Raw genomic sequence first — 18,887 nt, forward strand, 5'->3', positions numbered from 1 at the left:
CTTGTACATAGGGGGCAGTATTATAGTAGTTATATTCTTATTTATAAGGGCAGTATTATAGTAGTCGTTTATTGTCAATTTTGTATTCAAATTCCTCCATTTGCCTAATGATTGTCGCCTGATGCCTTGAGCTGAACATGACGCGCCTGGGTAAATATACATCTATATGTAGGAGATGCTGCATTCATTGTTGTGGATTGGGGTGGGGGAGGGGGCATGCACCTGCTTACATCCCTATAGATGCCTCCACAGTTCTATTAGCTATTTAAAGCCGCAAGATCATAATATACACCGCCTCTCAGGCTCCTGCGCACTATGGAGATACATTATCCATTAGATTTGAGCAATCTCATGGAGTCTTATAGTATAGAACAGTCATAGAGTCTAGTTATGGCCAATATGAGTAACTGGACTAAGGACACACTATCAGTGTCTCTAACCCATTAAAAGGGAACCTGTTATCAGGTGCGATCATGCAGGCTTCAGCCAGCATTAGGTATTGTCCCTGGAGAGATGTGTAATCACACCTCTGTGTATGTTGGTAGTAGCAGCAGAACTGTGAAATGGATTTATATTGCAGGATTTTATACTCCAAGTGTATCGGAGGATGTCTTCACACTGCTGTGCTCTGTGCTATCTGCATTGAGCTGCTCCACAAACCTATCCTCTGTTCTGAAGTAAAACCTGTACCTGCTTCTGGTTAAGTACTACAGCAGTCACTCAAATCAGAGACGAGAGGCTATGAAGGAGCCCAATTCATAGAGCTAAGAGCACAGCAGTGTGAGGACCAGCCCAAAATTCTTCTGCAGATGCAGAAATCCTATACATCCATAATTCACAGTCCTGCTGCTACTACCTACATACACAAAGGTCTGATTACACATCTCACCAGGGACAATACCGAACACTGGCTGCAGTCTGATGGTCACACCTGCTGACAGGTTCCCTTTAAGAAAAATGGTGCACAGCTCTACCATAGATCTCTGCTAAATACAGTATATACTGTACATCTGAATTCTATACAGAGGGGCTCGGGCATGTTATAGTAGCAGTATACAGCCTGTGGACGTATATATGAGGCGGTTATTAGACACTTGTTACATGGTCCCTGTAAATTGATATTATTTGTGCAGTGTGTGGCGGTATTACACATGGAAGGACAGGTGGCAACTTTATATACTATTGTGTTTATGTACAGCATGTACAGCAATATATGGGCTCCATACTATATGGCGGTATTACTTAGGTGCTGTTTGGTTGAGCTGATTGTATACCGGACCATATGATGAGGAGGGAGAGAGTGAGGTGTGGGTTATATTTGGGACGGGTCTAATGTACACAATCTGCAGCACTTCCTCCCAGTGACACGGAGCGAGGCTCATTACCCGGAATGGTGTGTGTCAGTATTAAATATCATGAGGCTCCTCTGACTCACAACAACTGGACCTAAAATATTTCACTTAAAGCAACATAAGAGTACATAGAGTAACACAAGACACCATCTCTGAGTCACCCGGGCCCCGGGCCGCAGGGTTATGTCACAGCTAAGAAATTCTATGGCTTTCTCCAAATATTCCGAAATGTCTCATTTTATAGAAAAGCTTTATTTGGAGAAGCCCTAAATATCTCTCTCTATTTCCTATCAATCTATCTGTCTATCATTCTCCAACCTACCTATCTAATATCTAGCCAATATCTGTCTATAAATCTCTCAATATCTCTCTCTACACATCTATCTATCTCATATCTATCTATCTATCTATCTATCTATCTATCTATCTATCTATCTATCTATCATCTATCTCATATCTATCTATCTCATATCTATCTCATATCTATCTATCTATCTCAAATCTATCTATCTATCTATCCATCTATCTCATATCTATCTATCTCTCCCTCTTCTGTCTCTATTTCTCCTATCTATACATATATCCTATCTCTCTATCTACTGTATATATCTCTCTCTCCCTAATATCTCACTCTTATGTCTTTTTTCATCTATCTATCTATCTATCTATCTATCTATCTATCTATCTATCTATCTAATCTATAACTTACTCTCTCTGTCTCTCTCCTATCTATGTATATCCTATCTCTCTATCTATATATACTGTATATCTCTCTCCCTCATCTCACTTATGCCTTTCTTTCTTCTATCTTTCTATCTATCTATCTATCTATCTATCTATCTATCTATCTTTCTGTCTATCAATCTATCAATCATCTACGAATCTCCTAACTCTACATCTCTCTCCCTCATCTATCTCTTCTGTCTCTCTATCTATCTACCGTATATCTCTCTCTCCCTAATATCTCATTTTTATGTCACTCTTTCTCTTATATCTATCTTTCTTTTATCTATTTAAGTGTCTCTTATGTCTCTTTCTTTTCTGTCTCTCTTTCTCTCTCTTCTGTGTCTCTCATATCTATCTATCTATAGTTCTCTCTCTATCTCTCTCTCACACCATGCTGTTGTACCACACCACAGAACATGTTGGTGCCATAGGCTAATCAAATCAATGTCTGTCCTGTTAGTGTGTCCAATGACCCAGGGATGTGATCTGGGTCTGTAGTCCTGAGCGCTCTGTGTTTAGATTTCCCTTGTATTGGGCATCACCACGTAGCGGAGTTCATCCAGCAGGCGATAATATCTATCAGACATTAGAGCTCAGCGGGAGCGTTTACCGCCGGCAACATCTGGACGGCAGCTGTGCGGCTCCGCAGATGTTCATGTGTCTAGCAAATTCTGGCCTCTCACCTCCACTACTGCAGAGCCACACCGGCCACTGCTTATAATAGATAGGAGCCCACCTATAGCAGCCTAAGGACCCCCGATAGGGAGGGGGCAGCACAGGCAATAGGACTATCCACTGCAGCTCAGGATTGCAACAATATGACCAGAGCTCCTAAGCTAATACAGACCACAGACCAGAGGTCCTAAGCTAATACAGACCCCAGACCAGAGGTCCTAAGCTAATACAGACCCCAGACCAGAGGTCCTAAGCTAATACAGACCCCAGACCAAAGCTCCTAAGCTAATACAGACCCCAGACCAGAGCTCCTAAGCTAATACAGACCCCAGACCAGAGCTCCTAAGCTAATACAGACCCCAGACCAAAGCTCCTAAGCTAATACAGACCCCAGACCAGAGGTCCTAAGCTAATACAGACCCCAGACCAGAGCTCCTAAGCTAATACAGACCCCAGACCAAAGCTCCTAAGATAATACAGACCCCAGACCAAAGCTCCTAAGCTAATACAGACCCCAGACCAACGCTCCTAAGCTAATACAGACCCCAGACCAGAGCTCCTAAGCTAATACAGACCCCAGACCAGAGCTCCTAAGCTAATACAGACCCCAGACCAGAGGTCCTAAGCTAATACAGACCCCAGACCAAAGCTCCTAAGCTAATACAGACCCCAGAACAGAGGTCCTAAGCTAATACAGACCCCAGACCAGAGCTCCTAAGCTAATACAGACCCCAGACCAAAGCTCCTAAGCTAATACAGACCCCAGACCAAAGCTCCTAAGCTAATACAGACCCCAGACCAGAGGTCCTAAGCTAATACAGACCCCAGACCAAAGCTCCTAAGCTAATACAGACCCCAGACCAAAGCTCCTAAGCTAATACAGACCCCAGACCAAAGCTCCTAAGCTAATACAGACCCTAGACCAGAGCTCCTAAGCTAATACAGACCCCAGACCAGAGCTCCTAAGCTAATACAGACCCCAGACCAGAGCTCCTAAGCTAATACAGACCCCAGACCAAAGCTCCTAAGCTAATACAGACCCCAGACCAGAGCTCCTAAGCTAATACAGACCCCAGACCAGAGCTTCTAAGCTAATACAGACCTCAGACCAGAGGTCCTAAGCTAATACAGACCCCAGACCAGAGCTTCTAAGCTAATACAGACCTCAGACCAGAGGTCCTAAGCTAATACAGACCCCAGACCAGAGCTCCTAAGCTAATACAGACCCCAGACCAGAGGTCCTAAACTAATACAGACCCCAGACCAGAGCTCCTAAGCTAATACAGACCCCAGACCAGAGCTCCTAAGTATATACAGACCACAGCTCCTAGGCGTATACAGACCCCAGACCAGAGCTCCTAAGCTAATACAGACCCCAGACCAGAGCTCCTAAGCTAATACAGACCCCAGACCAGAGGTCCTAAGCTAATACAGACCCCAGACCAGAGCTCCTAAGCTAATACAGACCCCAGACCATAGCTCCTAAGCTAATACAGACCCCAGACCAGAGCTCCTAAGCTAATACAGACCCCAGACCAGAGCTCCTAAGCTAATACAGACCCCAGACCAGAGCTCCTAAGCTAATACAGACCCCAGACCAGAGGTCCTAAGCTAATACAGACCCCAGACCAGAGCTCCTAAGCTAATACAGACCCCAGACCAGAGCTCCTAAACTAATACAGACCCCAGACCAGAGCTCCTAAGTATATACAGACCACAGCTCCTAGGCGTATACAGACCCCAGACCACAGCTCCTAAGCCACAACAGACCCCAGACCAGAGCTCCTTAGCTAAAATAATCCCCAAACCAGAGCTTCTAAGCTAATACAGACCCCCCACAATAATCTGTGGGTTGCAGGTTACAGATTGCAATTACCGATGACGGATTAGGATAAAACACAGAAACATATAGAGCAGGAGCGGGCTTCACGTGTACATTGTTCTGCACAGGAGCTGTATACACAGTAGAGGGTTCCCATCAGGTTACAGATCTGCTTCATTATGTGACATGTATTCTGTCCACATTGTCATCCATGGCCTCCCCTGTCCACACAAGCATCAAAGGCATCATACAGAGGACGCCCGAGGCGAGTCCCGGGCCACCAGCACCACACAGGGAGGAGACGTGACATGAAAGGTGCCAGGGTCAAAGCCTCATTCATATCATTCATAAAGGCCTCATTCTCCGGCTCATTCACTGATTCTACAAGTGCAGAAAGACACAGGATCTCCAAAACTGCCCCCCCTGCAAGTATCACCTGTCCCCGGATCATATAACATCACCGCCTAACCTTATTCACACAGTAACTGTTTCCAAGATCTCTGCTTGCTTTCAGTGACTGAGAACCCTCCGGTTTCATTTCAGAGGCAGTGACCCTGTACATAGCGAGTCCTGCTCTCAGCTGAGGAGTGGAGACTATTGTATCCAGTTTAGACAATGCTCTTTGAGCTAAACAGCCTTGGACTCCAGACTGATACATTATAACAAACCAGCAGAGAAATCTGTACAGCTCATGTGTTTAGCTCACAGAGCATTGTCTAGACTGGATATAATTGTCTCCACTTCTCTGCTGAGAGCAGGACTAGCAATGTACAGGGTCACTGCCTCTAAATGGAGACAATTGTATCCAGTCTAGACAATGCTCTGTGAGCTAAACACATCAGCAGCAGCTGCACAGATCTCTCTGCTGGTTTGTTACAATGTATCAGTCTGGAGCCCAGGCAGTTTAGCTCACAGAGCATTGTCTAGACTGGATACAATTGTATAGCTTAGAACAGTTCTCACTGTACAGGGTCACTGCCTCTGAATGGAGACAGACGGGCTCTCATTACTGACAGCAAGCAGAGGACTTATAAATGGTCTCTGAGGAGGTTGTGCTGATTAGTCAGACCAGGATAACATAAGATATTCACATGCAGGTAGGGTACACACAGTGTATGTCACTTACAGTAGCGCCGCGCGTCCTGTGGCCCCTGCATGGCGGTGGGGCTCTCAGATTCCGCCTCGTACACCCCCAGAGCTGCGTTCTCGTCTTCCAGCAGCGATTCCTGATCCGATCTCTTCTTACCAGCCAACCAGCTTGAAGGCAGCGGGGTGTTGGACGCAGATCTCAAGAGCAAAATGCAGACAGCCAAGATAGCCCATAACTTCATCTTAGAAAGACTTCCAAGAAAGGGACCTTAAAGGGGCGAGGAGAAGAGAGCATCTTAGTATCAGAGAGAGCAAACACTGCAGTTACAATGTAGCGAGGATGTCTCTTATCTCTTCATTCTCTTATACAATAGTTACTGTCATATTTAAGGGGTCTCCCTTCCTTATAGATCACTAGGATATATCATTAGTGGGGGTCTTATCAGAGGGGGGTACAAAGAGACCACCGTGTGCAAGGAAGGGATAACAACACCACATTATTCCCCAATATTCAGTGATGGCACTTCCCCTTTAAGAGACCACTGAATATCAGTTTCACTATTCCAGCTGTTCGCAGCTATTCCTGCGGACATAATGTAAAGCTGGACCGTGCTGCAGAGATCAATGTAGCAGAGCCGGGTTTGTGTTCCTAAGTTTTCAGAACTTACCTAATGACACATACAACTTTTACATTTCATAGTTTCAGCTCTGCTACATCTGAATGCTGATAGATTGTGTACAACATGTGGGAATGAGTCTCGGTGGTGGATGTGGGTTAGTAGTAATTAGTTTTTTTTCCCCACAATTGGATTGTTATGGATTAAGATATCAAACGACTGCGACAATGTTCAGTGACGGCAGGGATGTAGCAGAGCTGAATAGGTCACTGAGCTGTTTCCTCTGCAGGAGTCAGTAAGTACATGGATTCCTATGGACGTTACATATCACAAACACAGAGGGGTAACTGCGGGGGATCGAAGACGAATAGTACCTGCATCAGGACATACAAAACAAATACAGACCCTACAATCCTGATCCCTTGAACCCCACACCAGAAACCCCAGAATATAGATGAGACCCCAAAACAGATCCCATAAACTAATACAGACCCCTAAACAAATGCAGACCCTCTCCATAATAAAAACAGAAGTCTGACCCCCTGAATATAGTTCCCAAAACTGATCCTCAAACTAATATAAGCTCCACCCACACATCCTAAACTAATAGACCCCCATATCAGACCACCCAAAAAACAACTCCAGACCCCAGACAGATCTGTGCCATATCCAAAGGTCCCAAAACCCCCAGAATAAAGATCAGACCTGACCCAAGGCCTTTGACCTGATTCCTAAACTAATACTGACCCCCTAAACAAATGCAGACCCTCTTAAGAAAAGCCCCTAGACCAGGACCTCTAAATAAATTAGAACTCCAGACAGATCTTTGACATGACCCCTAAATGGTTCCCTATATTAACTTCAGACCCCAGATCCCTAGAACAAATACAGACATCTGGATTTCTGGGTCTGGGGTCTGTGATAAGTATTAGGACCGTGAAGAGGATGGAAGTCCAGGCGGTGGCCTTTGGTAGGTGTCAAGTATGAGCCAGTGCCCCCTGCTGGTTGCCCCATGCTGTTTTTGACCTGTGATGGTCCTCCAGCAGTGGGGTGACCCATCTCCTGTGTCCGGGGTGCTGGTGGAGCGCCCCATATATGTCAGGGGGGTGTCACAGGAGGCTGTTGGGAATCTCTAGAGGCAGGAAAGATCACAAAGCGATCGCATGTCCAGAAGAATGCAGCAAAAGCAAAGTTTACACTACGAAAATACTCTGTGTGGGAAAGACTAGAGGCCAGGGTATGCACAGCAAAAATAGCTGCCCGATTAACCCCTTCAGAGCCTTCCCCCTATGAAAGCTGAACCCACTACTGCTCCTACTGGGATGGTGCTCTCTGGGGAACTACCCCATGGTCCATCTCCCCATATATATATATATATATATATATATATATATATATATATATATATATTCATATTGGGAAAATAGATTGAAAGTTGTATTTCCATTATTTTTCCTGCCATGTGCAAAGGGTCCAAAAATCCAAAAAAAGCTCATCCAACTTTATCCAATCACAAGTCATCTCACTCCTCGGACCTGCAGGAGAACCCAGCAGCAAGTGTTACGTTTTTCTGCACTGCCTCCGCAGGAGAAATGAGGTATTGCTGCACAGTGTCTATTCAAATGAATGGGTTGTATGTATGATGCATGGATCCTCCAGGTTAAGAGAGGTTCTTTGTAGACAACCCCTTAAAATCCAAATAGGTGGAGCTTGTTGAGGTTTAGTGCGAGATGGAAGCTTTTAGGTGTCCAATTCAGAAGAATTTGTGGTCTGTTGGTCCAAAAGAGACCTCTAATAGAAATCTATGGTTATTCTACTATACTATAGATGTAGCAGTGCCCATTATGTTCCATATGCATTGCTATATCTCTATAAGGGTCTTTAACCGGAGATGAATGTTTTACCAAATTACAAATGAATCTCTGCTACATCTCCTTTAGTGTGGAGGACCGGTCTATGGTAAGTAATACTTTATATAGAGCAACAATGTGACATAACTCTCTATATATTGTTACATTGTTATATCTATCAGATAAGAGCTGTACCACCTGACTCATTCAGCTCTGCTACATCTCTTTACTGTACTGATAGATGTAAACAGATGTAGCAGAGCTGATTTTGGAAGAGGTTGTTATATTATCCTACGGCATAAGCAGGTTATAAATTAACCAAATGACAAACTCAGCTCCACTACATCGTTTTATGGATGATTTAGGCTCTTGACTGCTACGGATGTGTACAATGTGCCATGCGGGCCGGGCAGGTGGTGGGGGGACAGGTTTGGCGTCTCCCCATGTCACCCATCTTGCTGGTATTGCAGATCCTGCGGCTTGTGGTTTGTAACCGGAGATGTGGAGTTAATCTCAGCAGAACATGTCACATACACAGAGACATTACCCAGTGCTACCGGGAGTCTTTAAACAAGTCCCCCACCTTCCCATGAGCCCGGACTATTTATAATCATAGGGTTAGGGGGGGCATAGCAGACCTGATATCTGACCGCTATCGTAGCCTATGGGGGCCACTGGGGTCCAAACTGGCCCATTGCATTGTCTGAACTTTCACCTGTAGTCTAAATTAGCAAAATATGACCATTTTTTCCCCCAGACAACGCCACTTCTGTAGAGTTGAGCTGCTCCTCACATACCTAAAGACTGAACCGGCCCTTTAAGTCCTTATCATGGCGGACCACCTGATGGACAGGACCCCCGTAGTGAGACTAATGACTAGCGCAGCCCCTCAGCTTACAACTAATGATCCATTGTCACCATCACTGACATGTAGCAGAGATCAAACACAATGACCAGGGGGGTGACAGGAGGAACCGCACAGAGACAAATGAGCCCCAGCAAAGCAAGACCCCTACAGCTACTGACCTCAGTGCCCCCCATACACAGACCTCCAGCCTGGCTTCCCCCCACTCCAGGAGGCCAAACTTCATCTCAATTATAACCTGAGCCACACTGGGAAACAATTGGGGATTGACAGCTGTGTAAGCGAGTACAGTAAGGTAGAGCGCCCCCTAATGATCAGAGGTGAGTATAGAAGGGGAGTGTACTATGGGGGTAGAAGGGCTTGGATTCTCTTTTACCCCTGTCTCCTATGTCTTGTAACTGCTTGGCATTGGCAGTGGTGGTTGGGTACAGTCAAGTATAGCGCCCCCTACTGATCCAAGGATGTAGAGAAGAAGGGAGACAAATCCAAGGATTTATATAGAGGAAGCAAGTGGACTGCGGCTCTTAAGACAGAAGGATTTAGATTTGTATACACCTCGCCCCTATATCTTGCAGTTCATAGAAGAAATGGTACAGGTACAGTCAAGTATAGCGCCTCCTATTGATAAGAGGGTGCACAGAAGGGTTTAGGGTTTAACAATTGCTTCCCTAATATGTTGCAGTTCCTGGGGACTGATACTAGTAGCCATGTGGGTATAGTAAAGTATAGCGCCCCCTACTGATCAGAGGGTGTACAGTAGAGAGTGGGCAGGTCCATTACTAGTAGCCATGTGGGTATAGTAAAGTATAGCGCCCCCCTACTGCTCAAAGGGTGTACAGTAGAGAGTGGGCAGGTCCATTACTAGTAGCCATGTGGGTATAGTAAAGTATAGCGCCCCCTACTGCTCAGAGGGTGTACAGTAGAGAGTGGACAAGTCCATTACTAGTAGCCATGTGGGTATAGTAAAGTAAAGCGCCCCCTACTGCTCAGAGGGTGTACAGTAGAGAGTGGGCAGGTCCATTACTAGTAGCCATGTGGGTATAGTAAAGTATAGCGCCCCCTACTGCTCAGAGGGTGTAAAGTAGAGAGTGGACAAGTCCATTACTAGTAGCCATGTGGGTATAGTAAAGTATAGCGCCCCCTACTGCTCAGAGGGTGTACAGTAGAGAGTGGGCAGGTCCATTACTAGTAGCCATGTGGGTATAGTAAAGTAAAGCGCCCCCTACTGCTCAGAGGGTGTACAGTAGAGAGTGGACAAGTCCATTACTAGTAGCCATGTGGGTATAGTAAAGTATAGCGCCCCCTACTGCTCAGAGGGTGTACAGTAGAGAGTGGACAAGTCCATTACTAGTAGCCATGTGGGTATAGTAAAGTATAGCGCCCCCTACTGCTCAGAGGGTGTACAGTAGAGAGTGGACAAGTCCATTACTAGTAGCCATGTGGGTATAGTAAAGTATAGCGCCCCCTACTGATCAGAGGGTGTACAGTAGAGAGTGGACAAGTCCATTACTAGTAGCCATGTGGGTATAGTAAAGTAAAGCGCCCCCTACTGCTCAGAGGGTGTACAGTAGAGAGTGGACAAGTCCATTACTAGTAGCCATGTGGGTATAGTAAAGTATAGCGCCCCCTACTGCTCAGAGGGTGTACAGTAGAGAGTGGACAAGTCCATTACTAGTAGCCATGTGGGTATAGTAAAGTAAAGCGCCCCCTACTGCTCAGAGGGTGTACAGTAGAGAGTGGACAAGTCCATTACTAGTAGCCATGTGGGTATAGTAAAGTATAGCGCCCCCTACTGCTCAGAGGGTGTACAGTAGAGAGTGGGCAGGTCCATTACTAGTAGCCATGTGGGTATAGTAAAGTATAGCGCCCCCTACTGCTCAGAGGGTGTACAGTAGAGAGTGGACAAGTCCATTACTAGTAGCCATGTGGGTATAGTAAAGTATAGCGCCCCCTACTGCTCAGAGGGTGTACAGTAGAGAGTGGGCAGGTCCATTACTAGTAGCCATGTGGGTATAGTAAAGTATAGCGCCCCCTACTGCTCAGAGGGTGTACAGTAGAGAGTGGACAAGTCCATTACTAGTAGCCATGTGGGTATAGTAAAGTATAGCGCCCCCTACTGCTCAGAGGGTGTACAGTAGAGAGTGGACAAGTCCATTACTAGTAGCCATGTGGGTATAGTAAAGTATAGCGCCCCCTACTGATCAGAGGGTGTACAGTAGAGAGTGGACAAGTCCATTACTAGTAGCCATGTGGGTATAGTAAAGTATAGCGCCCCCTACTGCTCAGAGGGTGTACAGTAGAGAGTGGACAAGTCCATTACTAGTAGCCATGTGGGTATAGTAAAGTATAGCGCCCCCTACTGCTCAGAGGGTGTACAGTAGAGAGTGGACAAGTCCATTACTAGTAGCCATGTGGGTATAGTAAAATAAAGCGCCCCCTATGGCCTCCCTATGCCCCTGGATATTTGGGCTGCAACCCCTGCACAAGCAGATGAGTACAGCTCTGTCATATAATGCAGCATTAGCCCTGAACAGACATCAACAAATTGAAGATTATTTCTCAGAAACACAATATATGTGAGTACGAAAGGTACAACTTAAGTGGATGCTACTGAACTGCAATACCAATTACAACCAAGGACAGGCGCCATTTCTATAAACCTTAGTAGCTACATCATCATGGCTGAATCCTGAGCCTCTGTCTCATTGGAGGGTGTTCAGTCTATGGATATGTGATACAGATGTAGCAGAGCTGTGCTTGTCAATCAATGTCAAAGTAACTTGAAATTGAAAGAGGAAACTAATACATCAACATACTGATACATTGTCACCAGAAACTGATACATTGTATGTGATGATGAATAACTAATGACAGTAAGTAGCAAACTCAGCTCTGCTACATCCGCGCGTCCTGCCTCCTCGTACTGTGTGGATTCTTACATTTCTTTCTGATTTATCCACAAATGTGTCTGTTTATTGAGAGGAGAGTGGGACATGTGTGCGCCGGGAGAGTGCAGGGAGGGAAGGGGGGGGGGGTATATTTTTGTGTTTTGAAACCCTATACTTTAATGAAAGCCACTTGTGGCGCCTCCCTCTGCGATGCACGGTGTGGCGGTAGGGGCTGCTAATATTTGTATACGAGACTGAAACGCATCACATGATGCAATAAACAAGATCAATAGATATAGGGGGTGTAGAGGTAATCACTACCGGCCCTGGTCTCTGGGGGCCCCAAAGGATGCTAAGTGGAGAAAAGTATTATAGGTGGTGGGCCAGGAGGATAGTACAAGGAAATAAGTATTATAGGTGGGAGTACAGAGGATACTACGTGGATAGAAGTATTATAGGTGGGGAACCAGGAGGATAGTACAAGGATAGAAGTATTACAGGTGGGGTCCAGGAGGATACTACAAGGATAGAAGTATTACAGGTGGGGGTCCTAGAGAATACTACAAGGATAGAAGTACTATAGGTGGCGGTCCAAGAGGATACTACAAGGATAGAAGTACTATAGGTGGGGGTCCAGGAGGATACTACAAGGATAGAAGTATTATAGGTGGGAGTACAGAGGATACTACGTGGATAGAAGTATTATAGGTGGGGAACTAGGAGGATAGTACAAGGATAGAAGTATTATAGGTGGGAGTACAGAGGATACTACGTGGATAGAAGTATTACAGGTGGGGGTCCAGGAGGATACTACAAGGATAGAAGTATTACAGGTGGGGAACTAGGAGGATAGTACAAGGATAGAAGTATTACAGGTGGGAGTACAGAGGATACTACGTGGATAGAAGTATTATAGGTGGGGAACTAGGAGGATAGTACAAGGATAGAAGTATTACAGGTGGGGTCCAGGAGGATACTACAAGGATAGAAGTATTACAGGTGGGGGTCCTAGAGAATACTACAAGGATAGAAGTACTATAGGTGGCGGTCCAAGAGGATACTACAAGGATAGAAGTACTATAGGTGGGGGTCCAGGAGGATACTACAAGGATAGAAGTATTACAGGTGGGGGTCCTAGAGAATACTACAAGGATAGAAGTACTATAGGTGGGGGTCCAGGAGGATACTACAAGGATAGAAGTATTACAGGTGGGGGTCCAGGAGGATACTACAAGGATAGAAGTATTATAGGTGGCGGTCCAGGAGGATACTACAAGGATAGAAGTATTATAGGTGGCGGTCCAGGAGGATACTACAAGGATAGAAGTATTACAGGTGGGGGTCCAGGAGGATACTACAAGGATAGAAGTATTATAGGTGGGGGCCCTAGAGGATACTACAAGGATAGAAGTATTACAGGTGGGGGTCCAGGAGGATACTACAAGGATAGAAGTATTAAAGGTGGGGGCCCTAGAAAATACTACAAGGATAGAAGTATTAAAGCTGGGGGGCCCAAAAGATACTACAAGGATAGAAGTATTATAGGTGGCGGTCCAGGAGGATACTACAAGGATAGAAGTATTAAAGGTGGGGGTCCTAGAAAATACTACAAGGATATAAGTATTAAAGCTGGGGGCCCCAAAAGATACTACAAGGATAGAAGTATTATAGGTGGCGGTCCCTAGAAAATACTACAAGGATAGAAGTATTAAAGGTGGGGGTCCTAGAGAATACTACAAGGATCTTTACAGTTTATGGATGATCCAGTAATGCAATATAGGGGGGTCCTCTGCTCCAAACCCCATTCTATTAGCCTGAGGCTACTATGCGGTTACCCATCGATATGTGTAGGCGCCATGTAATACCACAGCGCTCCTCTAGTAGTCGCCACCCACAGCCCCCATTCTCTGTCAGACCTGTCACAATCAGCTGATCCTCAGCGGATCTTTACTATGACATTTCCGGTACATTGTAACAAAACCGCTGCATACAAACTTAGCCCTGCAGAACTGGGGCAGATGACCCTTCTAAAAACCAAGGCCGGGGTGCAGATGCTCACTATACAGCTATGGCACATAGATAAAAGCGCAGAAACGATTTCAACCCTGCTATTTCATTGTGAAATGTGAATGAATGTGTGTTAAGTAATGAACCATAATTACTCAGAATATGTGTCATTCTATTTTTCGGGGGGCTTTTACATTAAAGGGGATTGTCCTTTGCTAAACATATTATATTGTTAGATAAAAAATGTCCACAATTGCCAAAAATTAGAGGAACTTTGTGTAAGATTGATGTTTCAGTGCAGGTTCTGTGATCATGTAGTACCTCAATGTGACCACTAGCGGGCAGCAGAGAGGTCACTGTATTCTAGCTGGAGAATAGTTAGGAATTCTTCAATTCTAGGGATTTGCTGTGAATTTCTGGCTGATTTGGGGGGTTGTCACTGTCCCCATCCCCCATATGACCGTGGAGTGGGGGTCAGATAAGGGCGTTATGTGTCCTAATTAACAATCATCATATAATTGATTAACTTTCAGAGTTGCAGCTTCCTCTCTGGTTCACAGTTTACTTCTTTGTAGAATTTCTTGCTCAGATTTTCTGAATTATACAGAATTTTTCCAATTTTGTGAAAAATTGCAGAAATTCTTATAAAATTCTGACAAGAAATGACACAAACTTGACTGAAAACACAAATATTGGAGTGGATCAGCATCGGAAGATATCGCCACATGCTTAGTAAATGGCGCAGATGAGACAACCCGCACTCATCTGTACACATGTAGCAGAGGGGAGTTTGTTATGTGTCCCAAGTGTGTATTTACATAGGACTGCAAGGAAATAGATTACATAGAAAGATCTACATCTCCTCACAGGGCCTTAATGCTGGGACTTGTAGTGTGGCGCCCCCAGATGTCCATGCAGGGTCTCACTATCCTGGGTCCTGTTATCCTTGTACCTGTCTCTATTACATATCAGGTGTAGTAAGGAGGAGGATGGAGATAAACTGACAAGCTGCGTGTGTTGGTTAAATGAATCTGTTTGTCTTGATTTGTATATTGTTATCATTGATTACATTATAATTTGTCAATTTACATATTGGGGTTCTTTTTTCTCAGTATTAGATACAATGTTACGGGGGGGGGGGGGTTCTAAATATGAATACCTGATACACTGGTGCATGCAGGTGAGAGTATGGTACACTATAATATGTTAGAGATGGTACATGTGAGTAAATTATACACTACTACATGTTGATACGTTGGTACATATGAGTATCCGATACATATAGTATCCCTAACATGTCAACGTGTAAGTATCTGACACAATCCTACATGCTGAGAATATTACATGTGAATATCTGATACATAATTACATGTTAGACGTGTTACATGTGAGTATCTGATACATAATTACATGTTAGACGTGTTACATGTGAGTATCTGATACATTATTACATGGTAGACGCGTTACATGTGAGTATCTGATACATTATTACATGTTAGACGTGTTACATGTGAGTATCTGATACATAATTACATGGTAGACGTGTTACATGTCAGTATCTGATACATTATTACATGTTAGACGTGTTACATGTGAGTATCTGATACATTATTACATGTTAGACGTGTTACATGTGAGTATCTGATACATTATTACATGTTAGACGTGTTACATGTGAGTATCTGATACATTATTACATGTTAGACGTGTTACATGTGAGTATCTGATACATTATTACATGTTAGACGTGTTACATGTGAGTATCTGATACATTATTACATGTTAGACGTGTTACATGTGACGTGTTACATGTGAGTATCTGATACATTATTACAGGTTTATATATTGGTACATGGTACATTTGTGACATGTGAGTATCTGATACAGAGTTACAAAGTGGGGGTCAATGTGAGCACTTGATGACTGCACTGGTGTAGATTAATCTTCTTACAATGTGAGTATCTGATGTATTCTTACTATCAGGGTAGATAGATTCAGTATGTCATACACATATTCTGGTTCTTATAGACCTGTTCCATGTGATACATTGTTACATGTCAGAGTTGTTGGATTTGGTCTTTTATACATTTGTTACACTATTACATGTCAGTTATCTCATCTACTATCATACGTCAGTCATTTAACGTGTAGTTATTACATGTAAATATCTGGTACTATTACATGTTTATACATTGGTACATGTTGGATTTGTTACCTGTGAGTATTTGACACAGAGTTGCCTAGGATGAGGGTAAATGTGAGCGCTTGATGACTCCACTGGTGTAGATTAGTCTTACAATCTGATGTATTCTAACTATCCGGGTTCAGTATGCCAGTATCCGGTACATTATTACATGATAGGGATGTCACATGTGAGTATCTGGTAGATTATTACACACTAGAGATGTTACATGTGAGTATTTCATAGATTATTACACACTAGGGATGTTACATGTGAGTATCTGGTAGATTATTACATACTAGGGATGTTACATGTGAGTATCTAGTAAATTATTACACACTAGGGATGTTACATGTGAGTATCTGGTAGATTATTACATACTAGGGATGTTACATGTGAGTATTTCATAGATTATTACACACTAGGGATGTTACATGTGAGTATCCAGTAGATTATTACACACTAGGGATGTTACATGTGAGTATCCGGTAGATTATTACACACTAGGGATGTTACATGTGAGTATCCGGTAGATTATTACACACTAGGGACGTTACATGTGAGTATCTGGTAAATTATTACACACTAGGGATGTTACATGTGAGTATCTAGTAAATTATTACACACTAGGGATGTTACATGTGAGTATCTGGTAGATTATTACATACTAGGGATGTTACATGTGAGTACCTGGTAAATTATTACACACTAGGGATGTTACATGTGAGTATCTGGTAGATTATTACATACTAGAGATGTTACATGTGAGTATTTCATAGATTATTACACACTAGGGATGTTACATGTGAGTATCCAGTAGATTATTACACACTAGGGATGTTACATGTGAGTATCCGGTAGATTATTACACACTAGGGATGTTACATGTGAGTATCCGGTAGATTATTACACACTAGGGACGTTACATGTGAGTATCTGGTAAATTATTACACACTAGGGATGTTACATGTGAGTATCTAGTAAATTATTACACACTAGGGATGTTACATGTGAGTATCTGGTAGATTATTACATACTAGGGATGTTACATGTGAGTACCTGGTAAATTATTACACACTAGGGATGTTACATGTGAGTATCTGGTAGATTATTACATACTAGAGATGTTACATGTGAGTATTTCATAGATTATTACACACTAGGGATGTTACATGTGAGTATCCAGTAGATTATTACATACTAGAGACATTACATGTGAGTATCCGGTACATTATTACACACTAGGGATGTTACATGTGAGTATCCGGTAGATTATTACACACTAGGGATGTTACATGTGAGTATCTGGTAGATTATTAGATACTGGGGATGTTACATGTGAGTATCTAGTAAATTATTACACACTAGGGATGTTACATGTGAGTATTTGGTAGATTATTACATACTAGGGATGTTACATGTGAGTAGTTGGTACACTACTGTACGTCAGATATAGGATATCACACTATTATGTAGGGTTTGACTTGTTCTATATTAGTAATAGTTCGGGTTGTTATCAAATATCTGGGTTTTGTTACAATGTTTCATGTTCGGTTTGCTACATGTAAGAATCTGATACATTGTTACATGTCCGTATTGTTAGATCTCGTCCTTCTTACATTGTTATATGTTACAGTTTTCACCCCATTACATGTTAGGGATGTTACATGCAGATATCTAGTACATGGTTACAGTGTTGCTAGCTTTAGCATGCTATATAACATCTGAGTATTTGTTACACTGTTTCATGTGAGTATCTGCTACATTTTTCATGTCAATGTTGCTGGATTTAACATCTCATACACTATTACAGATGGTGAGGGTTGTTCTAACACTAGCTGAGTGTTTGTTACACTGTTTCAGGTCATGTGAGTGTCTGATACATCGTTACATGTCAGCACTTGATCCATTATTACATTGTTACATGTCAGTGCTTGATGCAGTGTCACATGTAGATTTGTCTCTCCTTCTGCTTCGGCACAGTGTTTCAGGTAAGTTTTTGCCACCCATAAGTTACTTGTAGAGTTGGGGGTGCATGGTTTCCTATTGCATGGGATACATTGTTAGCCTCCCATTAGGCACCTACCGTTTGTTTGGCCTCTCTAACCCTAAGATGGACATGAATCCGACCTCCTGAGGATGAGAGAGCTGCTGGGAGTCCAGGGAGCTTGTCCTAGAGCACAGTGCTGCGCAGGGGGGCTCTGTACCAGGTCCTCCAGGGATCAGCAGGAGATGTGGATGCTACAATCCTGCTGAGGAATCCAGGGATCACAAACCATCAACAACTGTGGGGAGTCAAATGAAGACATGGGGGCTCCTGTAACAGCAGCTGGCCCAGAGATAACCACAGAGGGGGCCAAGCAGCTGAGCTGGGGGGTCACAGGGAACTGCTGCAAAGAAACACTTTCTCCAGGGTAAAATCCAAGAGGAATGTGTAGAGATAGATGCCTTCTGCAATGCAAACACCTTCCAGGGTGGAGAAGAAGAAGCCTCCTAATCCTGCAGGGTCCTGGGCTGGAGACACTACCTGCACAATGCACTCACAAGCTGCAGGGCAGATGTGCTGCTCCACACATGAAAGGGAATATTTGCCAAGACAAGAAGCAGGGGGAATGGATTTATAGGCTCCCTGGGTGTGACTACTGCTCCAGCCCTGCGCTCATTGGTTCTCCTGCACATCCAGGACCTCTCCAGAGTTTCTAAATATCTGCTGGGTGAAGTCAGGCGCTAAAACCATGCAGCTCTGGATGCAGCAGGCATGGTACAAGGGTGGCATCTCTACTGCCCTGACCTCAGGGGCATTGGACATAGGGA

At 43.8% G+C, this 18,887-nt stretch overlaps 1 protein-coding gene across 1 annotated transcript in view; it reads right to left on the reverse strand.

Moving 5' to 3' along the window:
* GDNF (glial cell derived neurotrophic factor) overlaps positions 1-18,642 on the reverse strand; it is a 35,082-nt gene extending 16,440 nt beyond the window's left edge. The window contains exons 1-2 of the mRNA XM_072113254.1: positions 18,160-18,642; positions 5,702-5,932 (exon numbers count right to left, since the gene is read on the reverse strand). Coding sequence (XP_071969355.1) covers positions 5,702-5,906 — 205 coding nt within the window. The 5' untranslated portion in view covers positions 5,907-5,932; positions 18,160-18,642. The remainder of the gene's footprint in view (positions 1-5,701; positions 5,933-18,159) is intronic.
* Between the last annotated feature and the right edge of the window lie 245 nt (positions 18,643-18,887).

Source organism: Engystomops pustulosus, chromosome 1 (assembly GCF_040894005.1).
Source record: "Engystomops pustulosus chromosome 1, aEngPut4.maternal, whole genome shotgun sequence".
Taxonomy (NCBI): domain Eukaryota; kingdom Metazoa; phylum Chordata; class Amphibia; order Anura; family Leptodactylidae; genus Engystomops; species Engystomops pustulosus.